Raw genomic sequence first — 27,307 nt, 5'->3', positions numbered from 1 at the left:
GCAGATGACTCAACACTGTTTACGTCAGTGTTATGTGTCAATGTGCAGCGGTTAGGAGGGAGTCAGGCGCAGGACTGAGTAAAAGACATACTTTACTCGAAAATAAATAACATTTCCACACAGGGAAAACACACCAGCTCACAGAAGTCTTGAACACTAAACAAAGAACAAACACGCACAAAACCATGTGGGAACTAGAGGGTTAAATAGGGAATACATTATAACGTAATGGGAACCAGGTGTGTACAATCAAGACAAAACAAATGGAAAAAGAAACGTAGATCGGTGGCAGCTAGAAAGTCGGTGACGACGACCGCCGAACGAACAAGGAGAGGCAGTCAGCTACTACAGCTAATGAAATGACTGCAACACTTAACAAAGAGCTGTTGGTTTCAGAATGGTAGCAAGAAATAAGTTGGTCCTAAATATTTCCAAAACTAAAAGCATTGTATTTGAGACAAATCATTAACTAAACCCTAAACCTCAACTAAATATTGTATTATTAGTAGTATAGTATTATTAGTAGTAGTACTATTAATAGTGTGTAAATATTGTAATATTAGTAGTAGTAGTATAGTATTATTAGTAGTCATACTATTAATAGTGTGTAAATATTGTAATATTAGTAGTAGTAGTATAGTATTATTAGTAGTCATACTATTAATAGTGTGTAAATATTGTATTATTAGTAGTAGTAGTATAGTATTATTAGTAGTCATACTATTAATAGTGTGTAAATATTGTAATAAAGAATGTGGAAATTGAGCAAGTTGAGGTACAGTGGGGCAAAAAAAGTATTTAGTCAGCCACCAATTGTGCAAGTTCTCCCACTTAAAACGATGAGAGGGGCCTGTAATTTTCATCATAGGTACACTTCAGGTATGACAGTGAGAAAAGAAATTCCAGAAAATCACATTGTAGGATGGATTTTTAATGAATTTATTTGCAAATTATGGTGGAAAATAAGTATTAATAGTATTATTAGTAGTAGTAATATTAATAGTGTGTAGCCCAAACTGTTCAGACGCTACAGACGATTTTGCGAGAAGATCGATTTTCAGGATGTCTCATGGTCTGACAACTCTAGCTCTGACACCTCTCACCGCAGATACGGAAGTGTGACATCGGGGGATGAAGTGGATTGAGACACACCCAATGCAGATATCTCTAGCTTAAACTGACAGCTTTATTTTGGGAATGTTTTTATTATTCTAATTGTGTTTCAGAGGGGGGGCATCGATTCTAACAGGTGAAATGGTTTGATTATAAAGATCTGTTTACACTTGATTAAAATATCCAGATACAAATGTTCCCTGTCTACCTCCGGAGGTGGGAGATCTGATCACAATCAATTCACAATGCAGCTTTTAATCGTCTACACCAGTCTCAATATGTGGACAAAATCAGGACAAAGGATGCATGTTAGCAGCGGGTATAAATGGGTCTCTTGATAAGGAGTTTCTCTGTAGTGATTTCAGACTATATGCTATGTGGTGATTATTGTGAAGGGTTTGCCCACCTGCACCCACCCTGCAGGGTGTTATGTCACATTCCAAATAGCACCCTATTCCCAATGTAGTGCACTACTTTAGACCAGAGCCCTATGGCACCCCATTCCCTATTAGGTGCACTACTTTTGGCCAGAGCCCTATGGCACCCTATTCCCTATATAGTGCACTACTTTAGACCAGAGCCCTATGGCACCCCAATCCCTATATAGTGCACTACTTTAGACCAGAGCCCTATTCCCTATATAGTGCACTACTTTATACCAGAGCCCTATGGGGGTAGTGCACTATATAAGGCATTGGGGAGCCTATATACTCTGTTCCCGTCTGTACCAGTGTTTTCACTCATATACAGGATGTCACAATGATGTCATACCTTCCTTCCTTTAGAAGTATAGACATGCTGTGTGACATCTCCAATGTTATTACTATTATCGGCTAATGGGGTTCCTAATGGATCCAATCAAATAGTTACGTGTGAAATACCAGCCATCGTTAAAGGCTAGTCTTTATAACCAGGTCTCCTTACAAGCAGCCAGCTAGGGCTTGAATCACCTGAGACCGGGCTGCTACTGAAGGATCAAAGTTCTGTCTGAGTTATCATTGCTAGAGCTCACTCATGCGTGTAATCAGGGGGAGGGGGGAGAGAGAGGGCAAGCCCATTGCACCGAGAGTGAGAGAGACCAGCGCGGCTACAGACAATCACCAGTCAGTTAGTTGCAGCAACCTTGTAACGGACAACTCTCCCCCCAGTCAGCCCTGAACATTTAGCCAGAGAAGCGGCCAGCATGGAGAACTTGTACGAGACCGTAGCGGAGGGGAGCGTGTATGAGCGGCCCGACAGTCCTGCCGAGGCCAAGTATGAGAACCAAGGAGTTATCTATGAAACTCCCAGTGAGGTGGAAGAGGCGTTGCACAGAGAGGAGCAGGTGTACTCATCCCCGAGAGGGAAGCGATCTTCGCCGGACTACATGGACACCAGAGACGCGCCGGAACAGGCAGCAGAGAAAGATTGTTCTTCTATAGCCTCCTCGTACGGCAACAACGAAGACGATAAGTGCACGGTGGAGGAGATTAAATTAGCAGCAGAGGTTGAGGCTGTCCTCGAGGTTAACGGTGATGGAGCTGGCTCGAGACGGTCATCGTCATCATCATCCTCCTCTTCCTCCTCCAAGCACGAGGACAACCTGCAGGACAGGCTGGTGGATGCCTACAGCCACAGTGAGAAGAGTCTGAGCGACAAGGAGGAGGAAGAACCGGTGGACTACAGTCTGAAGACCATCGAGACTCTAGAAGCCATTACTCTGAACGAGGACAGTGCCACTCCTGATGACCCCAATGCGCCCGAAATCTCCCTGTTTGTCAAGGTAAGGAAGAGGAATTGTCAACTTTCTCAAACTGTCTCCAACTGTCTCAGAAGGGATATTCCTATAAACAACCGTGGAATAGGTATATACAGGCTCCGAGATGATAAACAGGATTAGGATTAAACAGCTGTTTCTCCAACTGTCTCAGAAGGTAGGCCTAAAGAATGGGATTAAACAGCTGTTTCTCCAACTGTCTCAGAAGGTAGGCCTAAAGAATGGGATTAAACAGCTGTTTCTTCAACTGTCTCAGAAGGTAGGCCTAAAGAATGGGATTAAACAGCTGTTTCTTCAACTGTCTCAGAAGGTAGGCCTAAAGAATAGGATTAAACAGCTGTTTCTCCAACTGTCTCAGAAGGTAGGCCTAAAGAATGGGATTAAACAGCTGTTTCTCCAACTGTCTCAGAAGGTAGGCCTAAAGAATGGGATTAAACAGCTGTTTCTTCAACTGTCTCAGAAGGTAGGCCTAAGGAATTTGACTAAATAGCTGTTTCTCCAACTGTCTCAGAAGGTAGGCCTAAAGAATGGGATTAAACAGCTGTTTCTTCAACTGTCTCAGAAGGTAGGCCTAAAGAATGGGATTAAACAGCTGTTTCTCCAAATGTCTCAGAAGGTAGGCCTAAAGAATGGGATTAAACAGCTGTTTCTTCAACTGTCTCAGAAGGTAGGCCTAAGGAATTTGATTAAATAGCTGTTTCTCCAACTGTCTCAGAAGGTAGGCCTAAAGAATGGGATTAACAGCTGTTTCTCCAACTGTCTCAGAAGGTAGGCCTAAAGAATGGGATTAAACAGCTGTTTCTCCAAATGTCTCAGAAGGTAGGCCTAAAGAATGGGATTAAACAGCTGTTTCTCCAAATGTCTCAGAAGGTAGGCCTAAAGAATGGGATTAAACAGCTGTTTCTTCAACTGTCTCAGAAGGTAGGCCTAAAGAATGGGATTAAACAGCTGTTTCTCCAACTGTCTCAGAAGGTAGGCCTAAAGAATGGGATTAAACAGCTGTTTCTCCAACTGTCTCAGAAGGTAGGCCTAAAGAATGGGATTAAACAGCTGTTTCTCCAACTGTCTCAGAAGGTAGGCCTAAAGAATGGGATTAAACAGCTGTTTCTCCAACTGTCTCAGAAGGTAGGCCTAAAGAATGGGATTAAACAGCTGTTTCTCCAACTGTCTCAGAAGGTAGGCCTAAAGAATGGGATTAAACAGCTGTTTCTTCAACTGTCTCAGAAGGTAGGCCTAAAGAATGGGATTAAACAGCTGTTTCTCCAACTGTCTCAGAAGGTAGGCCTAAAGAATGGGATTAAACAGCTGTTTCTCCAACTGTCTCAGAAGGTAGGCCTAAGGAATGGGATTAAACAGCTGTTTCTCCAACTGTCTCAGAAGGTAGGCCTAAAGAATGGGATTAAACAGCTGTTTCTCCAACTGTCTCAGAAGGTAGGCCTAAAGAATGGGATTAAACAGCTGTTTCTTCAACTGTCTCAGAAGGTAGGCCTAAAGAATGGGATTAAACAGCTGTTTCTTCAACTGTCTCAGAAGGTAGGCCTAAGGAATGGGATTAAACAGCTGTTTCTCCAACTGTCTCAGAAGGTAGGCCTAAAGAATGGGATTAAACAGCTGTTTCTCCAACTGTCTCAGAAGGTAGGCCTAAAGAATGGGATTAACAGCTGTTTCTCCAACTGTCTCAGAAGGTAGGCCTAAGGAATGGGATTAAACAGCTGTTTCTTCAACTGTCTCAGAAGGTAGGCCTAAAGAATGGGATTAAACAGCTGTTTCTCCAACTGTCTCAGAAGGTAGGCCTAAAGAATGGGATTAAACAGCTGTTTCTCCAACTGTCTCAGAAGGTAGGCCTAAAGAATGGGATTAAACAGCTGTTTCTCCAACTGTCTCAGAAGGTAGGCCTAAAGAATGGGATTAAACAGCTGTTTCTCCAACTGTCTCAGAAGGTAGGCCTAAAGAATGGGATTAAACAGCTGTTTCTTCAACTGTCTCAGAAGGTAGGCCTAAGGAATGGGATTAAACAGCTGTTTCTCCAACTGTCTCAGAAGGTAGGCCTAAAGAATGGGATTAAACAGCTGTTTCTTCAACTGTCTCAGAAGGTAGGCCTAAGGAATGGGATTAAACAGCTGTTTCTCCAACTGTCTCAGAAGGTAGGCCTAAAGAATGGGATTAAACAGCTGTTTCTCCAACTGTCTCAGAAGGTAGGCCTAAAGAATGGGATTAACAGCTGTTTCTCCAACTGTCTCAGAAGGTAGGCCTAAGGAATGGGATTAAACAGCTGTTTCTTCAACTGTCTCAGAAGGTAGGCCTAAAGAATGGGATTAAACAGCTGTTTCTCCAACTGTCTCAGAAGGTAGGCCTAAAGAATGGGATTAAACAGCTGTTTCTCCAACTGTCTCAGAAGGTAGGCCTAAAGAATGGGATTAAACAGCTGTTTCTCCAACTGTCTCAGAAGGTAGGCCTAAAGAATGGGATTAAACAGCTGTTTCTCCAACTGTCTCAGAAGGTAGGCCTAAAGAATGGGATTAAACAGCTGTTTCTTCAACTGTCTCAGAAGGTAGGCCTAAGGAATGGGATTAAACAGCTGTTTCTCCAACTGTCTCAGAAGGTAGGCCTAAAGAATGGGATTAAACAGCTGTTTCTTCAACTGTCTCAGAAGGTAGGCCTAAGGAATGGGATTAAACAGAACTCCCGTTGTGTGACAGTTGGAGAAACACGGATTACGTTGGCCTATATATATGTCTATAATTGAGGAAGAGGAATATATATAGTATATCTGTATTTCTGCAACTGTCACACATGGTTTCAAATGTTTTCAAATGTCATTAGTCTTCTGAGGGATAAAGGTGATGTTTTAAAACAGCCGTGAGAAAGCAAGCATTGACTAGAACGTGTGTTAAAGGTTGTATATGGTCTGTATACGATCTATCTTCATCAGATAGTGTTTTTCAGGGAAAGACAGGGCTCATTGAGTTACCGTCTAAGATTGGCCCGTACCCTCCTCACCACTCTGCAGTAGTCTGAAGGTCGTTAAGGTGTGGCTGTGTGAGTGGTCATCCCCCTCCACATGGACTTTGCTATAGTAGGCCTCACAGCAGGATAGGCCTCGTCCAGGGCTATCCACATCCGAGCCTGGAGGTCCAGACGACAGCAGGTTTCCTGTTCTACTTGATAATGAACCCACCTGGTGTTTAAATCAGGTGGGTTCATCAGGTTTAAATCAGTTCTTGAAATAGAATGAAAATCAGTGGTGGAACTGTCTTCGACCCTCAGTTTTGAAAACACAGAGTCCGACAGAACACAGTGGTTATAGAGAGTTCAGAGAGGCACTTGGCCTCCTATTAATGTTTTCTTTATCAACAAGCTCATTTCTGTGTGTAGAGCAGGAAGTGCTGTTTTATTCCACTGTGTCTATATCCTCTGTACACCGTCTTTGACTTTGACAAGCCCTGGAGACAGCCTTGTAATCATTAACTATAGTTCACTGTACCACCATAGAAACAAGAGGTGAGCTCTATGGCTGGGCAAACCCCCCCCGCCACACACACACTGGCTGTAATCAGTGTTTTCTGTTCTAGCACGGTCACCCTGATAATTGAGCAACACAGATTAACAGAGAGAGAGAGAGAGAGAGAGAGAGAGAGGGGTTTGAACAAGAGAGTGGTTGGACATGTTTGAGTCTGAGAAAGTCCAGATATACGGTAGCCTCGTACCTATCTCCTGCCCTAGCTCTTATCCCCTATCCCCTAGCCCATAGACCCTATCCCCAAGCCCATATACCCTATCCCCTAGCCAATAGACCCTACCCCTTAGCCCATAGACCCTATCCCCTAGCCCATAGACCCTATCCCCTAGCCAATAGACCATATCCCCTAGCTAATATACCCTATCCCCTAGCCAATATACCCTAGCCAATAGACCCTATCCCCTAGCCAATAGACACTATCCCCTAGCCAATAGACCCTATCCCCTAGCCCATAGACCCTATCCCGTAGCCCATAGACCCTATCCCCTAGCCAATAGACCCTATCCCCTAGCCAATATACCCTATCCCCTAGCCAATAGACTCTATCCCCTAGCCAATAGACCTAAGCCAATAGACCCTATCTCCTGCCCTAGCTCTTATCCCCTAGCCAATAGACCCTAGCCCCTAGCTAATAGACCCTATCCCCTAGCCAATAGACCCTAGCCAATAGACCCTATCCCCTAGCCAATAGACCCTATCCCCTAGCCAATAGACCCTATCCCCTAGCCAATAGACCCTATCCCCTAGCCAATATACCCTATCCCCTAGCCAATAGACCCTATCCCCTAGCCAATAGACCCTATCTCCTAGCCAATAGACCCGATCTCCTAGCCAATAGACCATATCCCCTAGCCAATATACCCTATCCCCTAGCCAATAGACCCTATCCCCTAGCCAATAGACCCTATCCCCTAGCCAATATACCCTATCCCCTAGCCAATAGACCCTATCCCCTAGCCAATAGACCCTATCCCCTAGCCAATAGACCCTATCCCCTAGCCAATAGACCCTAGCCCATAGACCCTATCCCCTAGCCCATAGACCCTATCCCCTAGCCCATAGACCCTATCCCCTAGCCCATAGACCCTATCTCTTGCCCTAGCCCTTATCCCCAGCCCCTATCCCCTAGCCAATAGAACCTATCTCCTGCCCTAGCCCATAGACCCTATCTCCTGCCCTAGCCCTTATCCCCAGCCCCTATCCCCTAGCCAATAGAACTTATCTCCTGCCCTAGCCCTTATCCCCTAGCCAATAGAACCTATCTCCTGCCCTAGCCCATAGACCCTATATCCTGCCCTAGCCCTTATCCCCTATATCCTGCCCTAGCCCTTAGACCCTATCTCCTGCCCTAGCTCTTATCCCCTAGCCCCTAGCCCCTATCTCCTGCCCTATCCCATAGCCCCTATCTCCTGCCCTAGCCCTTATCCCCTAGCCAATAGAACCTATCTCCTGCCCTAGCCCATAGACCCTATCTCCTGCCCTAGCCCCTATCTCCTGCCCTATCCCCTAGCCCCTATCTCCTGCCCTATCCCCTAGCCCCTATCTTCTGCCCTATCCCCTAGCCCCTATCTCCTGCCCTAGCCCATGTATACCCAAACTGGGGTACGTGCAATGCCGTCCGGGGTACGCCGATTTACATTTTTTTTTAATGGGTTTTGTTTTTTCTCTCCTGAGTAGCCTCGTTTCACTGCCAAAAATAACATTAAACCTTCTAGTGTTCAGCGAAATAACAACACAAGGTCAAATACAGGAAGCCTAGTCAAATAATTAAAATCTAATCACATTAACCGTGTCACCACTCCTCTAGTGTCACCACACCTCTACACCTCTAGTGTCACCACACCTCTAGTGTCACCACTCCTCTAGTGTCACCACTCCTCTAGTGTCACCACTCCTCTAGTGTCACCACACCTCTAGTGTCACCACACCTCTAGTGTCACCCCACCTCTACACCTCTAGTGTCACCACTCCTCTAGTGTCACCACTCCTCTAGTGTCACCACTCCTCTAGTGTCACCACACCTCTACACCTCTAGTGTCACCACTCCTCTAGTGTCACCACTTCTCTAGTGTCACCACTCCTCTAGTGTCACCACAGCTCTACACCTCTGTCACCACACCTCTAGTGTCACCACACCTCTACACCTCTAGTGTCACCACTTCTCTAGTGTCACCACTCCTCTAGTGTCACCACTCCTCTAGTGTCACCACTCCTCTAGTGACACCACTCCTCTACACCTCTAGTGTCACCACACCTCTAGTGTCACCACTCCTCTAGTGTCACCACACCTCTACACCTCTAGTGTCACCACTCCTCTAGTGTCACCACACCTCTACACCTCTAGTGTCACCACTCCTCTAGTGTCACCACACCTCTAGTGTCACCACAGCTCTACACCTCTGTCACCACACCTCTAGTGTCACCACACCTCTACACCTCTAGTGTCACCACTTCTCTAGTGTCACCACTCCTCTAGTGTCACCACTCCTCTAGTGTCACCACTCCTCTAGTGACACCACTCCTCTACACCTCTAGTGTCACCACACCTCTAGTGTCACCACTCCTCTAGTGTCAACACTCCTCTAGTGTCACCACACATCTAGTGTCACCACACCTCTAGTGTCACCACACCTCTACACCTCTAGTGTCACCACTTCTCTAGTGTCACCACTCCTCTAGTGTCACCACACCTCTAGTGTCACCACACCTCTAGTGTCACCACTCCTCTAGTGTCACCACTCCTCTAGTGTCACCACTCCTCTAGTGTCACCACACCTCTAGTGTCACCAATCCTCTACACCTCTAGTCTCACCACACCTCTAGTGTCACCACACCTCTAGTGTTACCAATCCTCTACACCTCTAGTGTCACCATTCCTCTAGTGTCACCACACCTCTAGTGTTACCAATCCTCTACACCTCTAGTGTCACCACTCCTCTAGTGTCACCACACCTCTAGTGTCACCAATCCTCTACACCTCTAGTGTTACCACACCTCTAGTGTCACCACTCCTCTACACCTCTAGTGTCACCACTCCTCTTGTGTCACCACTCCTCTCGTGTCACCACTCCTCTAGTGTCACCACACCTCTAGTGTCACCAATCCTCTACACCTCTAGTGTCACCAATCCTCTACACCTCTAGTGTCACCACACCTCTAGTGGTACCACTCCTCTACACCTCTAGTGTCACCACTCCTCTTGTGTCACCACTCCTCTCGTGTCACCACTCCTCTAGTGTCACCACACCTCTAGTGTCACCACTCCTCTACACCTCAAGTGTCACCACACCTCTAGTGTCACCACTTCTCTATTGTCACCACTCCTCTAGTGTCACCACTCCTCTATTGTCACCACTCATCTAGTGTCACCACTCCTCTAGTGTCACCACTCTATTGTCACCACTCCTATAGTGTCACCACACCTCTACACCTCTAGTGTCAGCACTCCTCTAGTGTCACCACTCCTCTAGTGTCACCACACCTCTAGTGTCACCATGCATCTAGTGTCACCACACCTCTAGTGTCACCACACCTCTACTCCTCTAGTGTCACCAATCCTCTAGTGTTACCACGCCTCTAGTGTCACCACACCTCTACTCCTCTAGTGTCACCAATCCTCTAGTGTCACCACACCTCTAGTGTCACCAATCCTCTAGTGTCACCAGACCTCTAGTGTCACCACACCTCTAGTGTCACCACACCTCTAGTGTCACCACACCTCTAGTGTCACCACTCCTCTAGTGTCACCACACCTCTAGTGTCACCACTCCTCTATTGTCTCTACACCTCGTGTCTCTACACCTCTAGTGTCACCACTCCTCTATTGTCTCTACACCTCTAGTGTCACCACTCCTCTTGTGTCACCACTCCTCTCGTGTCACCACTCCTCTAGTGTCACCACACCTCTAGTGTCACCACTCCTCTACACCTCTAGTGTCACCACACCTCTAGTGTCACCACTTCTCTATTGTCACCACTCCTCTAGTGTCACCACTCCTCTATTGTCACCACTCATCTAGTGTCACCACTCCTCTAGTGTCACCACTCTATTGTCACCACTCCTCTATTGTCACCACTCCTCTAGTGTCACCACACCTCTACACCTCTAATGTCAGCACTCCTCTAGTGTCACCACTCCTCTAGTGTCACCACACCTCTAGTGTCACCATGCATCTAGTGTCACCACACCTCTAGTGTCACCACACCTCTACTCCTCTAGTGTCACCAATCCTCTAGTGTCACCACGCCTCTAGTGTCACCACACCTCTACTCCTCTAGTGTCACCAATCCTCTAGTGTCACCACACCTCTAGTGTCACCAATCCTCTAGTGTCACCACACCTCTAGTGTCACCACACCTCTATTGTCTCTACACCTCGTGTCTCTACACCTCTAGTGTCACCACTCCTCTATTGTCTCTACACCTCGTGTCTCTACACCTCTAGTGTCACCACTCCTCTAGTGACACCACTCCTCTACACCTCTAGTGTCACCACACCTCTAGTGTCACCACTCCTCTAGTGTCACCACACCTCTACACCTCTAGTGTCACCACTCCTCTAGTGTCACCACACCTCTACACCTCTAGTGTCACCACTCCTCTAGTGTCACCAATCCTCTAGTGTCACCACAGCTCTACACCTCTGTCACCACACCTCTAGTGTCACCACACCTCTACACCTCTAGTGTCACCACTTCTCTAGTGTCACCACTCCTCTAGTGTCACCACTCCTCTAGTGTCACCACTCCTCTAGTGACACCACTCCTCTACACCTCTAGTGTCACCACACCTCTAGTGTCACCACTCCTCTAGTGTCAACACTCCTCTAGTGTCACCACACATCTAGTGTCACCACACCTCTAGTGTCACCACACCTCTACACCTCTAGTGTCACCACTCCTCTAGTGTCACCACACCTCTAGTGTCACCACACCTCTAGTGTCACCACTCCTCTAGTGTCACCACTCCTCTAGTGTCACCACACCTCTAGTGTCACCACACCTCTACACCTCTAGTGTCAGCACTCCTCTAGTGTCACCACTCCTCTAGTGTCACCACACCTCTAGTGTCACCATGCATCTAGTGTCACCACACCTCTAGTGTCACCACACCTCTACTCCTCTAGTGTCACCAATCCTCTAGTGTTACCACGCCTCTAGTGTCACCACACCTCTACTCCTCTAGTGTCACCAATCCTCTAGTGTCACCACACCTCTAGTGTCACCAATCCTCTAGTGTCACCAGACCTCTAGTGTCACCACACCTCTAGTGTCACCACACCTCTAGTGTCACCACACCTCTAGTGTCACCACTCCTCTAGTGTCACCACACCTCTAGTGTCACCACTCCTCTATTGTCTCTACACCTCGTGTCTCTACACCTCTAGTGTCACCACTCCTCTATTGTCTCTACACCTCTAGTGTCACCACTCCTCTTGTGTCACCACTCCTCTCGTGTCACCACTCCTCTAGTGTCACCACACCTCTAGTGTCACCACTCCTCTACACCTCTAGTGTCACCACACCTCTAGTGTCACCACTTCTCTATTGTCACCACTCCTCTAGTGTCACCACTCCTCTATTGTCACCACTCATCTAGTGTCACCACTCCTCTAGTGTCACCACTCTATTGTCACCACTCCTCTATTGTCACCACTCCTCTAGTGTCACCACACCTCTACACCTCTAATGTCAGCACTCCTCTAGTGTCACCACTCCTCTAGTGTCACCACACCTCTAGTGTCACCATGCATCTAGTGTCACCACACCTCTAGTGTCACCACACCTCTACTCCTCTAGTGTCACCAATCCTCTAGTGTCACCACGCCTCTAGTGTCACCACACCTCTACTCCTCTAGTGTCACCAATCCTCTAGTGTCACCACACCTCTAGTGTCACCAATCCTCTAGTGTCACCACACCTCTAGTGTCACCACACCTCTATTGTCTCTACACCTCGTGTCTCTACACCTCTAGTGTCACCACTCCTCTATTGTCTCTACACCTCGTGTCTCTACACCTCTAGTGTCACCACTCCTCTAGTGACACCACTCCTCTACACCTCTAGTGTCACCACACCTCTAGTGTCACCACTCCTCTAGTGTCACCACACCTCTACACCTCTAGTGTCACCACTCCTCTAGTGTCACCACACCTCTACACCTCTAGTGTCACCACTCCTCTAGTGTCACCAATCCTCTAGTGTCACCACAGCTCTACACCTCTGTCACCACACCTCTAGTGTCACCACACCTCTACACCTCTAGTGTCACCACTTCTCTAGTGTCACCACTCCTCTAGTGTCACCACTCCTCTAGTGTCACCACTCCTCTAGTGACACCACTCCTCTACACCTCTAGTGTCACCACACCTCTAGTGTCACCACTCCTCTAGTGTCAACACTCCTCTAGTGTCACCACACATCTAGTGTCACCACACCTCTAGTGTCACCACACCTCTACACCTCTAGTGTCACCACTCCTCTAGTGTCACCACACCTCTAGTGTCACCACACCTCTAGTGTCACCACTCCTCTAGTATCACCACTCCTCTAGTGTCACCACTCCTCTAGTGTCACCACACCTCTAGTGTCACCAATCCTCTACACCTCTAGTCTCACCACACCTCTAGTGTCACCACACCTCTAGTGTTACCAATCCTCTACACCTCTAGTGTCACCACTCCTCTAGTGTCACCACACCTCTAGTGTTACCAATCCTCTACACCTCTAGTGTCACCACTCCTCTAGTGTCACCACACCTCTAGTGTCACCAATCCTCTACACCTCTAGTGTTACCACACCTCTAGTGTCACCACTCCTCTACACCTCTAGTGTCACCACTCCTCTTGTGTCACCACTCCTCTCGTGTCACCACTCCTCTAGTGTCACCACACCTCTAGTGTCACCAATCCTCTACACCTCTAGTGTCACCAATCCTCTACACCTCTAGTGTCACCACACCTCTAGTGGTACCACTCCTCTACACCTCTAGTGTCACCACTCCTCTAGTGTCACCAATCCTCTAGTGTCACCACAGCTCTACACCTCTGTCACCACACCTCTAGTGTCACCACACCTCTACACCTCTAGTGTCACCACTTCTCTAGTGTCACCACTCCTCTAGTGTCACCACTCCTCTAGTGTCACCACTCCTCTAGTGACACCACTCCTCTACACCTCTAGTGTCACCACACCTCTAGTGTCACCACTCCTCTAGTGTCAACACTCCTCTAGTGTCACCACACATCTAGTGTCACCACACCTCTAGTGTCACCACACCTCTACACCTCTAGTGTCACCACTCCTCTAGTGTCACCACACCTCTAGTGTCACCACACCTCTAGTGTCACCACTCCTCTAGTATCACCACTCCTCTAGTGTCACCACTCCTCTAGTGTCACCACACCTCTAGTGTCACCAATCCTCTACACCTCTAGTCTCACCACACCTCTAGTGTCACCACACCTCTAGTGTTACCAATCCTCTACACCTCTAGTGTCACCACTCCTCTAGTGTCACCACACCTCTAGTGTTACCAATCCTCTACACCTCTAGTGTCACCACTCCTCTAGTGTCACCACACCTCTAGTGTCACCAATCCTCTACACCTCTAGTGTTACCACACCTCTAGTGTCACCACTCCTCTACACCTCTAGTGTCACCACTCCTCTTGTGTCACCACTCCTCTCGTGTCACCACTCCTCTAGTGTCACCACACCTCTAGTGTCACCAATCCTCTACACCTCTAGTGTCACCAATCCTCTACACCTCTAGTGTCACCACACCTCTAGTGGTACCACTCCTCTACACCTCTAGTGTCACCACTCCTCTTGTGTCACCACTCCTCTCGTGTCACCACTCCTCTAGTGTCACCACACCTCTAGTGTCACCACTCCTCTACACCTCAAGTGTCACCACACCTCTAGTGTCACCACTTCTCTATTGTCACCACTCCTCTAGTGTCACCACTCCTCTATTGTCACCACTCATCTAGTGTCACCACTCCTCTAGTGTCACCACTCTATTGTCACCACTCCTATAGTGTCACCACACCTCTACACCTCTAGTGTCAGCACTCCTCTAGTGTCACCACTCCTCTAGTGTCACCACACCTCTAGTGTCACCATGCATCTAGTGTCACCACACCTCTAGTGTCACCACACCTCTACTCCTCTAGTGTCACCAATCCTCTAGTGTTACCACGCCTCTAGTGTCACCACACCTCTACTCCTCTAGTGTCACCAATCCTCTAGTGTCACCACACCTCTAGTGTCACCAATCCTCTAGTGTCACCAGACCTCTAGTGTCACCACACCTCTAGTGTCACCACACCTCTAGTGTCACCACACCTCTAGTGTCACCACTCCTCTAGTGTCACCACACCTCTAGTGTCACCACTCCTCTATTGTCTCTACACCTCGTGTCTCTACACCTCTAGTGTCACCACTCCTCTATTGTCTCTACACCTCTAGTGTCACCACTCCTCTTGTGTCACCACTCCTCTCGTGTCACCACTCCTCTAGTGTCACCACACCTCTAGTGTCACCACTCCTCTACACCTCTAGTGTCACCACACCTCTAGTGTCACCACTTCTCTATTGTCACCACTCCTCTAGTGTCACCACTCCTCTATTGTCACCACTCATCTAGTGTCACCACTCCTCTAGTGTCACCACTCTATTGTCACCACTCCTCTATTGTCACCACTCCTCTAGTGTCACCACACCTCTACACCTCTAATGTCAGCACTCCTCTAGTGTCACCACTCCTCTAGTGTCACCACACCTCTAGTGTCACCATGCATCTAGTGTCACCACACCTCTAGTGTCACCACACCTCTACTCCTCTAGTGTCACCAATCCTCTAGTGTCACCACGCCTCTAGTGTCACCACACCTCTACTCCTCTAGTGTCACCAATCCTCTAGTGTCACCACACCTCTAGTGTCACCAATCCTCTAGTGTCACCACACCTCTAGTGTCACCACACCTCTATTGTCTCTACACCTCGTGTCTCTACACCTCTAGTGTCACCACTCCTCTATTGTCTCTACACCTCGTGTCTCTACACCTCTAGTGTCACCACTCCTCTATTGTCTCTACACCTCGTGTCTCTACACCTGTAGTGTGATGGGTGATTTTTTTAATGTTTTATTCCATGTTGAATTCAGGCTGTAACAACAACATGTGTAATAAGTCAGGGGGTATGAATACTCTCTGAAGGCACTGTATGTATGTTTGTATAATAATATTATGAATCTAAATCAAATAATATTGTCATACTAAGTGTTATTTTGTTCCCAGTTACCACAGTGTTCTACAACTAGGAGTGGGTAGAATACCTGTCGCACCCTACCTTGATGTTTCAATCCATCCGGAAAGTATTTAGACCCAATTGTGTTTTTTTCCTCATCAATCTACACACAATACCCCATAATGACAAACTACAAACTGGTTTTTAGAAATGTTTGCAAATGTATATAAAAAAAAAATCCAACTGAAATATCACATTTACATTATTCAGACTCAGTATTTTGTTGAAGAACCTTTGGCATCGATTACAGAATCGAGTCTTCTTGGGTATGACGCTACAAGCTTAGCAAACCTGTATTTGGAGAGTTTCTCCCATTCTCCTCTGCAGATCCTCTCAAGCTCTGTCAGGTTGGTTGGGGAGTGTTGCTGTACAGCTATTTTCAGGTCCCTCCAGAGAAGTTCTATCGGGTTTAAGTCCGGGCTCTAGCTGGGCCACTCAAGGACATTCAGAGACTTGTCCTGAAGCCACTCCTGCTTTGTCTTGGCTGTGTGTTTAGGGTTGTTGTCCTGATGGAAGGTTTAACCTTTCCCCAGTCTGAGGTCCTGAGCGCTCTGGAGCAGGTTTTCATCAAGGATCTCTCTGTACTTTGCGCCGTTCATATTTTCCTCAACCCTGACTACTCTCCCAGTCCCTGCCCCTGAAAAACATCCCCACAGCATGATGCTGCCACCACCATGCTTCGCCGTAGGGCTGGTGCCAGGTTTCCTCCAGGCATTCAGGCCAAACAATTAAATCTTGCTTTCATCAGATCAGAGCATCTTGTTTCTCATGGTCTAAGTCCTTTAGGTGCCTTTTGGCAAACTCCAAGCGGGCAGTCATGTGCCTTTTACTGAGGAGGGGCTTCCGTCTGGCCACTCTACCATACAGGCCTGATCGGTGGAGTGCTGCAGAGATGGTTGTCCCATCTCCACAGAGGGACCATCTGTTTTTTTGGACACCTCCCTGACCAAGGCCCTTGACCCGATTGCTCAGTTTGGCCTGGCGGCCAGCTCTAGGAAGAGTCTTGGTGGTTCTAAACTTCTTTAATTTCAGAATGATGGAGGCTGCTGTGTTCTTGGGGACCTTCAATGCTGCAGACATTTTTTGGTACCCTTCCCCAGATCTGTGCCTCGACATAATCCTGTCTCGGAGCTCTACAGACAATTTTTTCAACCTCTGTGGTGGAAATTCAGTTCTGAGAGACTTTGGTTATTTCTTCAAACAATCATCTTTATTTAATATCGATTAATTATTGCAATAATGAAACCGTCAGCCCAACAGTCTTGACTGTTGGACTGAGAGCCTTCACTTTACAGACAATGCACAGTTTATATAGCTAATACCCAGAATGCTTGCTTCCACCCCTCCCATATAAATTGGGGGGGACCATAAGCCACTTTGGGTTCATCCTCTGGTCATCTTCCTCGGATGTGGTCTCCCAGATGCTAGGATAATTAGGAATATTGAGGCCTTTGTAACCGAGAGAGTCTGGAGGAACAGATCAATCATCCCACAACCTGTCCATGGAATACATCTCCCTAAGTTCACCACTGATCATAGAATGGAATGTGGCTGTAAAGTTTTATCGCCCTCTAGTAAAACCCATTTCCTCAGTTCACCACTGATCATAGAATGGAATGTGGCTGTAAAGTTTTATCGCTCTCTAGTAAAACCCTAAGTGCCCAGACAAGCTGCAGGAAGCCAGAGTGGACACCATAAAACTCAGCCTTAGCAGGCCAGTCTTACTCTTAGTTAAATATATAATAATTAACTTTTAATATCAAACAAATCAGGTAAGTACGTAATATTTCTATCATACCTCATGGCTTGGTTCTTTGCTGTGACATGAACTGTCAACTGTGGGACCTATATAGACAGGTGTAAGCCTTTCCAAATCATGTCCAATCAATTGAATTTACCACCGGTGGACTCCAAAGTTGTAGAAATATCTCAAGGATGATCAATGGAAATTGCAAGTCTCATAGCAAAAGGTCTGAATACTTCTGCAATTAAGGTATTTCTGTTTTCACATTTTTATACATTTGCAAAAATGTCTCATAATTCTAGTAATTCCAAGTACGTTTTTGGAAATGTTTAGATGTTTATAGGATATTTGTTTTCAGTTTAACACAATATTCCATTGATGTTCAAGCATTATACATTTGACCAAGTCTTATATTTAAGTTTGACCTAATATTACCACTAGACTCCCAGCATGCACATTTGTATCTCATTAAAGCATGAAAGATCAGACTGGAATGCATCCCCATTATGTTTCCCTCCAGATTGGAATGCATCCCCATTATGTTTCCCTCCAGACTGGAATACATCCCCATTATGTTTCTATAGACTGGAATACATCCCCATTATGTTTCTATAGACTGGAATACATCCCCATTATGTTTCTCTCCAAACTGGAATACATCCCCATTATGTTTCTATAGACTGGAATACATCTCCATTATGTTTCTATAGACTGGAATACATCCTTATTATGTTTCCCTCCAGACTGGAATACATCCCCATTATGTTTCCCTCCAGACTGGAATACATCCCCATTATGTTTCTATAGACTGGAATGCATCCCCATTATGTTTCCCTCCAGACTGGAATACATCCCCATTATGTTTCCCTCCAGACTGTAATACATCCCCATTATGTTTCTATAGACTGGAATACATCCTTATTATGTTTCTATAGACTGGAATACATCCCCATTATGTTTCCCTCCAGACTGGAATGCATCCCCATTATGTTTCTATAGACTGGAATACATCCCCATTATGTTTCTATAGACTGGAATACATCCCCATTATGTTTCCCTCCAGACTGGAATACATCCCCATTATGTTTCCCTCCAGATTAGAATACATCCCCATTATGTTTCTATAGACTGGAATACATCCCCATTATGTTTCTATAGACTGGAATACATCCCCATTATGTTTCTATAGACTGGAATACATCCCCATTATGTTTCCCTCCAGATTGGAATACATCCCCATTATGTTTCTATAGACTGGAATACATCCCCATTATGTTTCCCTCCAGACTGGAATACATCCCCATTATGTTTCCCTCCAGATTAGAATACATCCCCATTATGTTTCTATAGACTGGAATACATCCCCATTATGTTTCTATAGACTGGAATACATCCTTATTATGTTTCTATAGACTGGAATACATCCCCATTATGTTTCCCTCCAGATTAGAATACATCCCCATTATGTTTCTATAGACTGGAATGCATCCCCATTATGTTTCCCTTCAGATTAGAATACATCCCCATTATGTTTCCCTCCAGACTGGAATACATCCCCATTATGTTTCTATAGATTGTAATACATCCCCATTATGTTTCTATAGACTGGAATACATCCCCATTATGTTTCCCTCCAGACTGGAATACATCCCCATTATGTTTCTATAGACTGGAATGCATCCCCATTATGTTTCCCTCCAGACTGGAATACATCCCTGTTATGTTTCTATAGACTGGAATACATCCCCATTATGTTTCTACAGACTGGAATACATCCCCATTATGTTTCTATAGACTGGAATACATCCCCATTATGTTTCCCTTCAGATTAGAATACATCCCCATTATGTTTCCCTCCAGACTGGAATACATCCCCATTATGTTTCCCTCCAGACTGGAATACATCCCCAGTATGTTTCCCTCCAGACTGGAATACATCCCCAGTATGTTTCTATAGACTGGAATACATCCCCATTATGTTTCTACAGACTGGAATACATCCCCATTATGTTTCTACAGACTGGAATACATCCCCATTATGTTTATACAGACTGGAATACATCCCCATTATGTTTCCCTTCAGATTAGAATACATCCCCATTATGTTTCCCTCCAGACTGGAATACATCCCCATTATGTTTCCCTCCAGACTGGAATACATCCCCATTATGTTTCCCTCCAGACTGGAATACATCCCCAGTATGTTTCTATAGACTGGAATACATCCCCATTATGTTTCTACAGACTGGAATACATCCCCATTATGTTTCTACAGACTGGAATACATCCCCATTATGTTTCTACAGACTGGAATACATCCCCATTATGTTTATACAGACTGGAATACATCCCCATTATGTTTCCTTTCAGATTAGAATACATGTTTCTATAGACTTGAATACATCCCCATTATGTTTCTATAGACTGGAATACATCCCCATTATGTTTCTACAGACTGGAATACATCCCCATTATGTTTCTACAGACTGGAATACATCCCCATTATGTTTCTATAGACTGGAATACATCCCCATTATGTTTATACAGACTGGAATACATCTCCATTATGTTTCCCTCCAGACTGGAATACATCCCCATTATGTTTCCCTCCAGACTGGAATACATCTCCATTATGTTTCTACAGATTGGAATACATCCCCATTATGTTTCCCTCCAGACTGGAATACATCTCCATTATGTTTCCCTCCAGACTGGAATACATCTCCATTATGTTTCTATAGACTGGAATACATCCCCATTATGTTTCCCTCCAGACTGGAATACATCTCCATTATGTTTCCCTCCAGACTGGAATACATCTCCATTATGTTTCCCTCCAGACTGGAATACATCTCCATTATGTTTCTATAGACTGGAATACATCCCCATTATGTTTCCCTCCAGACTGGAATACATCTCCATTATGTTTCTACAGATTGGAATACATCCCCATTATGTTTCCCTCCAGATTGGAATACATCCCCATTATGTTTCCCTCCAGACTGGAATACATCCCCATTATGTTTCCCTCCAGATTGGAATACATCCCCATTATGTTTCTATAGACTGGAATACATCCCCATTATGTTTCTACAGACTGGAATAGATCCCCATTATGTTTCCCTCCAGATTAGAATACATCCCCATTATGTTTCCCTCCAGATTAGAATTCATCCCCATTATGTTTCCCTCCAGATTGGAATACATCCCCATTATGTTTCCCTCCAGATTGGAATGCATCCCCATTATGTTTCCCTCCAGAATATAATACATCCCCATTATGTTTCCCTCCAGACTGGAATACATCCCCATTATGTTTCCCTCCAGACTTGAATACATCCCCATTATGTTTCTATAGACTGGAATACATCCCCATTATGTTTCTACAGACTGGAATACATCCCCATTATGTTTCTATAGACTGGAATGCATCCCCATTATGTTTCTATCGACTGCAATACATCCCCATTATGTTTCCCTCCAGATTGTAATACATCCCCATTATGTTTCCTTTCAGATTGGAATACATCCCCATTATGTTTCCTTTCAGATTTAACAGATATTCATTTTTGTAGGTGATGTAGAGACACATGCCATTTTAATTTTATTCGTAGGACATATGAACAGCATTTAATCGTACAAACAGCCATATTTTTTACCCTTCACAAGTCGTGTTTGAACCTGCAATCTTTGGTCTTTTACCCTCTGCACCACAAGGGAAGCTCTCATCCATCTTGTTTTTTCAGTATATAGTCATGGCAGTATGGTCAATCAGGAATTCTCATGCTTCCTTTTTAGACTTCTGCATTTCTGACTGGATGTATAAATCTTGATGAAATAAAGACATCTTTTAGTAAATTACACTGCTCAAAAAAATAAAGGGAACACTAAAATAATACATCCTAGATCTGAATGAATGAAATATTCTTATTAAATACTTTTTTCTTTACATAGTTGAATGTGCTGACAACAAAATCACACAAAAATTATCAATGGAAATCAAATTTATCAACCCATGGAGGTCTGGATTTGGAGTCGCACTCAAAATTAAAGTGGAAAAACACACTACAGGCTGATCCAACTTTGATGTAATGTCCTTAAAACAAGTCCAAATGAGGCTCAGTAGTGTGTGTGGCCTCCACGTGCCTGTATGACCTCCCGACAACGCCTGGGCATGCTCCTGATGAGGTGGCGGATGGTCTCCTGAGGGATCTCCTCCCAGACCTGGACTAAAGCATCCTCCAACTCCTGGACAGTCTGTGGTGCAACGTGGCGTTGATGGATGGAGCGAGATAATGATGTCCCAGATGTGCTCAATTGGATTCAGGTCTGGGGAACGGGCGGGCCAGTCCATAGCATCAATGCCTTTCTCTTGCAGGAACTGCTGACACACTCCAGCCACATGAGGTCTAGCATTGTCTTGCATTAGGAGGAATCCAGGGCCAACCACACCAGCATATGGTCTCACAAGGGGTCTGAGGATCTCGGTACTTAATGGCAGTCAGGCTACCTCTGGCGAGCACATGGAGGGCTGTGCGGCCGCCCCAAAAAATGCCACCCCACACCATGACTGACCCACTGCCAAACCGGTCATGCTGGAGGATGTTGCAGGCAGCAGAACGTTCTCCATGGTGTCTCCAGACTCTGTCACGTCTGTCACGTGCTCAGTGTGAACCTGCTTTCATCTGTGAAGAGCACAGGGCGCCGGTGGGGAATTTGCCAGTCTTGGTGTTCTCTGGCAAATGCCAAACGTCCTGCACGGTGTTGGGCTGTAAGCACAACCCCCACCTGTGGACGTCGGGCCCTCATACCACCCTCATAGAGTCTGTTTCTGACCGTTTGAGCAGACACATGCACATTTGTGTCCTGCTGGAGGTCATTTTGCAGGTCTCTGGTAGTGCTCCTCCTGTTCCTCCTTACACAAAGGCGGAGGTAGCGGTCCTGCTGCTGGGTTGTTGCCCTCCTACGGCCTCCTCCACATCTCCTGATGTACTGGCCTGTCTCCTGGTAGCGCCTCCATGCTCTGGACACAACGCTGACAGACACAGCAAACCTTCTTGCAAACATGTGCCATCCTGGATGAGCTGCACTACCTGAGCCACTTGTGTGGGTTGTAGACTCCGTCTCATGCTTCCACTAGAGTGAAAGCACCGCCAGCATTCAAAAGTGACCAAAACATCAGCCAGGAAGCATAGGAACTGAGAAGTGGTCTGTGGTTACCACCTGCAGAACCACTCCTTTATTGGGGGTGTCTTTCTAATTGCCTATAATTTCCACCTGTTGTCTTTTCCATTTGCACAACAGCATGTGACATTTATTGTCAATCAGTGTTTCTTCCTAAGTGGACAGTTTGATTTCACAGAAGTGTGATTGACTTGGAGTTACATTGTGTTGTTTAAGTGTTCTCTTTATTTTTTTGAGCAGTGTATATCTGAGCCTCAATTTCATCTATAAGTCATCTATAAATAAATCTCCGCCTTATCTCAGCTCGCTGGTCACCATAGCAGCACACACCCATAGCTCCAGCAGGTATATTTCACTGGTCACCCCCAAAGCCAACCCTCATTTGGCCGCCTTTCCTTCCAGTTCTCTGCTGCCAATGACTGGAACAAATTGCAAAAAGTCACTGAAGCTGGAGACTCATTTCTCCCTCACTAACTTTAAGCATCAGCTGTCAGAGCACCTTACTGATCATTGCACCTGTAAATAACCCATCTGTAAATAGCCCACCCAACTACCTCATCCCCATACTGTTATTTATTTTTTCTTCTCCTTTGCACCCCAGTATCTCTACTTGCACATTCATCTGCACATCTATAACTCCAGTGTTTAATTGCTAAATTGTAATTACTTCGCCACCATGGCCTATTTATTGCCTTACCTCCCTAATCTTACCTCATTTGCACACGCTGTATATAGACTTTTCTATTGTGTTACTGACTGTACTTTTGTTTATTCCATGTGTAACTCTGTGTTGTTGTTTGTGTCACACTGCTTTGCTTTATCTTGGCCAGGTCGCAGTTGTAAATGAGAACTTGTTCTCAACTTGTCTACCTGGTTAAATAAAGGTTAAATAAAACACTAAAATAAAACAATGGAGGATCTTACTACTGATGATTGTGATGTTCTGGTGTCTCGAGGTAAATTCAGAAAGCTGATTGAGGATCGTGTTACTGGTGAATGTGTGGTTCTGGTGTCTCGAGGTAAATTCAGAAAGCTGATTGAGGATCGTGTTACTGGTGAATGTGTGGTTCTGGTGTCTCGAGGTAAATTCAGAAAGCTGATTGAGGATCATGTTACTGGTGAATGTGTGGTTCGTGTGTCTCGAGGTAAATTCAGAAAGCTGATTGAGGATCGTGTTACTGGTGAATGTGTGGTTCTGGTGTCTCGAGGTAAATTCAGAAAGCTGATTGAGGATCGTGTTACTGGTGAATGTGTGGTTGTAATTGAGAACTTGGTCTCAACTGGCCTACCTGCTAAATAAAAGTGAAATAAAAAAGATTTTTTTTAAAACATTTTCTTTTTCTCAAAAGAAACATGGTTAAAAAGTTAAAATGTGGGATTGAACAATCTTCAACTCTGCAGTCAGATGACATCATATAAACATCCCCATCAAAGTCTGTCAGTTTAAACTAGAGCTGTCGGTTTAAACTAGAGCCGTCAGTTTAAACTAGAGCCGTCAGTTTTAAACTAGAGCCGTCAGTTTTAAACTAGAGCCGTCAGTTTAAACTAGAGCCGTCAGTTTAAACTAGAGCCGTCCGTTTTAAACTAGAGCCGTCAGTTTTAAACTAGAGCCGTCAGTTTCAACTAGAGCCGTCAGTTTAAACTAGAGCCGTCAGTTTTAAACTAGAGCCGTCAGTTTTAAGCTAGAGCCGTCAGTTTTAAACTAGAGCCGTCAGTTTAAACTAGAGCCGTCAGTTTAAACTAGAGCCGTCAGTTTAAACTAGAGCCGTCAGTTTAAACTAGAGCCGTCAGTTTAAACTAGAGCCGTCAGTTTAAACTAGAGCCGTCAGTTTAAACTAGAGCCGTCTGTTTAAACTAGAGCTGTCAGTTTAAACTAGAGCTGTCAGTTTTTTTGCATGGGCTGCATCTCAATATGACGGTCTTCAGTGGTGTTTGTCAGACCATGAGACATCCCGAACAATCGGTATTTTCACAAAATGTCTGTAGCTTCTGCAAACTATTATGACCACTCTATCGAAAGGGGATACTCTCACTGATACGATGGTGTCCTCCGTTTGGCTCTACGACCCCCACAATTATCACAGGACTCGTCTGAAGTCGGTAACGCGGACGTGCCAAGTTCTGTCTGTAGCGTCCGAACCGTTTGAGCTACAAATGACCCCGCTATGGAAAAGGGAGACTCACAAACACAATGGTTTTCTCCATTTTGTTATTTTGGGAGCTTTGGGACGGTAATCCATCCAAATTAATGAAAGTATTGAGGTAGTTTTGTGCCAACAAAAATAAGGGGTTAAATATGTGTAAATAAAATAAATATATATTTATCCTGAGGTGTCTTATATCTCAGACAAACACTTAAAAACCTAATTCTTTATGATTTATGTTTTCCCCATTCATGAAGGTGTTATTCAATGAGTTTCTAAGGGCTATAGCAATAAAATTCAATATTTAACCAAATAATTTGTAAATATATTTTGGGGATACCTAAAAGTCCTAAAATTCAAAAGGATCCATGGTATGACCATCTTAAGACGATTCCATATGTTACAAAGCATATTTCCTTATTTGTAATGTTCTTGAAATGTTCTCCAAATCAAAGTAAAATGTACATTGGAATATTATATTAAACCTAAAACAAATGTGCTAAGAACATCATAAAAATGTACTTATTTAGAAAATTGTGGAACATTATGTAGCATTGTGGGAATGTTCTGTGCGGCCTTTGAATATCACAATAATATTCTTGCAACATTAAGAGAATGTAATCTCTTGTAATGTACCCACATTGTTCCTGCTCAGCTAGACAGTCTTAGTGTTTTGGGAACATGTCTTTTGTGATGTCCCCATAATGTTCCCACAACCTAATGAAACATTGTGGGAACCTTTTAAAGAACAGACTAAATGGGTTCTGGGAACGTTCTTGCAATATCAGGCGAATGTTTTATACAAACATTGTACAATCATCATCATGAATGGACAGTTTTGGTGTTATGAGAACATTTGCCACAACCTAACGAATGTTCTTTCAGAGACACAATTTTGGTTTGCTGGGAAAACATTACTGTTTGTGTTATTGTGTTATTACATTCCCTGGAAACATAATGAGAACGTTTGGGGAACGTTCTGTTGCAGTTGTTACAAATGTTGTGCACAACATTTAAGGTGAATGTTAGGAGAACATTCCAAGGATAATTCATTTAAAACATAAATATTTTGTTATCAAAAACGTTCTTTGAATGTTTTGGGGATGTTATCCTCCTAACGTTAGATAAAACCCTAACTAGAACTTAATAGTTATGTTGGTTATGTTCTTGGTTTGCTGGGATGTGAAACATTCCTGATATGAGTGGTTCACAGTCTTTAGAGACATCACAATACATTCAACAGGTATTATATGTGAAGCGTTTTAATATACCACTGGGTATCGAGAGGAAGAGACAGTGATGTTTGACTAGTCAAAGAACAAAAGGAGATCAGCTCTGAGATCACTGTCCTGTTTCACTAATCATTCACCTCAGCACTAAATCATTGACAGATGGGCTGTGTGTGTGTTGCACTGTGTCATAAGCTGCTCTGTACAGAGAGGTCTTTGAACCCTGTAGTTACTACAATAGAATAATAACGCCACTGACGCACTGACTGACTGGCTGGCTGACTGGCTAGCTGACTGGCTAGCTGACTGGCTAGCTGACTGGCTGGCTGACTTGTTGGCTGACTTGTTGGCTGTCTGACTGGGTAGCTGACTGGCTAGCTGACTTGTTGGCTGTCTGACTGTGTAACTGACTGGCTAGCTGACTTGTTGGCTGTCTGACTGGGTAGCTGACTGGCTAGCTGACTTGTTGGCTGTCTGACTGGGTAGCTGACTGGCTAGCTGACTTGTTGGCTGTCTGACTGGGTAGCTGACTGGCTAGCTGACTTGCTAGCTGTCTGACTGGCTGGCTGACTTGCTGGCTGACTGGCTAGCTGACTTGCCTGCTGTCTGACTTGCTGACTGATTTTATTTATTATGATCCCCATTAGCCGACACCAATGGCGACAGCTAGTCTTACTGGGATCCCCATTAGACGACACCTTAACCCTAAACGCAGGACAAGGGAGAGCTGTCTAACAGCTGACATGCTCTGCTGTTCCAGTTGAAGTCAGAAGTTTACATACACCTCAGCAAAATACATTTAATTTTTTATGACTGCAGGGGCAGTATTGAGTAGTTTGGATGAAAAGGTGCCCATTGTAAACGGCCAGCTCCTCAGTCTCAATTGCTAATATATGCATATCATTATTAGTATTGGATAGAAAACACTCTAAAGTTTCCAAAACTGTCAAAATATTGTCTGTCAGTATAACAGAACTGATATTGCAGGCGAAACCCTGAGGAAAATCAAAACAGGAAGTGGCTTCTATTTTGAACAACCTGAGGATTGATTATAAAAAATGTTTGACATGTTTCTGTGGACATTATGGAAACTATTTGGAATTTTCGTCTGTGTTGTCGTGACCGCTCTTTCCTGTGGATTTCTGAACATAACGCGACAAACAAACGGAGGTATTTAGGATATAAAATCATCTTTATGAAAAAAACAGAACATTTGTTGTGTAACTGGGAGTCTCGTGAGTGAAAACATCCGAAGATCATCAAAGGTAAACGATTCATTTGATTGCTTTTCTGATTTTCGTGACCGA

The 27,307-nt window shown here is 44.9% G+C and overlaps 1 protein-coding gene across 1 annotated transcript in view; it reads left to right on the top strand.

Annotated features, from left to right (window-relative positions):
- Positions 1 to 2,159: 2,159 nt before the first annotated feature.
- Positions 2,160 to 27,307, top strand: part of LOC110510406 (chloride intracellular channel protein 5) — a 60,607-nt gene continuing 35,459 nt past the window's right edge. Inside the window, exon 1 of the mRNA XM_021591755.2 lies at positions 2,160 to 2,875. Within this exon, the coding sequence (XP_021447430.2) occupies positions 2,297 to 2,875 (579 nt within the window). The 5' untranslated portion in view covers positions 2,160 to 2,296. The remainder of the gene's footprint in view (positions 2,876 to 27,307) is intronic.

This window comes from Oncorhynchus mykiss, chromosome 4 (assembly GCF_013265735.2).
Source record: "Oncorhynchus mykiss isolate Arlee chromosome 4, USDA_OmykA_1.1, whole genome shotgun sequence".
Taxonomy (NCBI): domain Eukaryota; kingdom Metazoa; phylum Chordata; class Actinopteri; order Salmoniformes; family Salmonidae; genus Oncorhynchus; species Oncorhynchus mykiss.
This window is presented reverse-complemented; position numbering and strand designations above follow the sequence as displayed.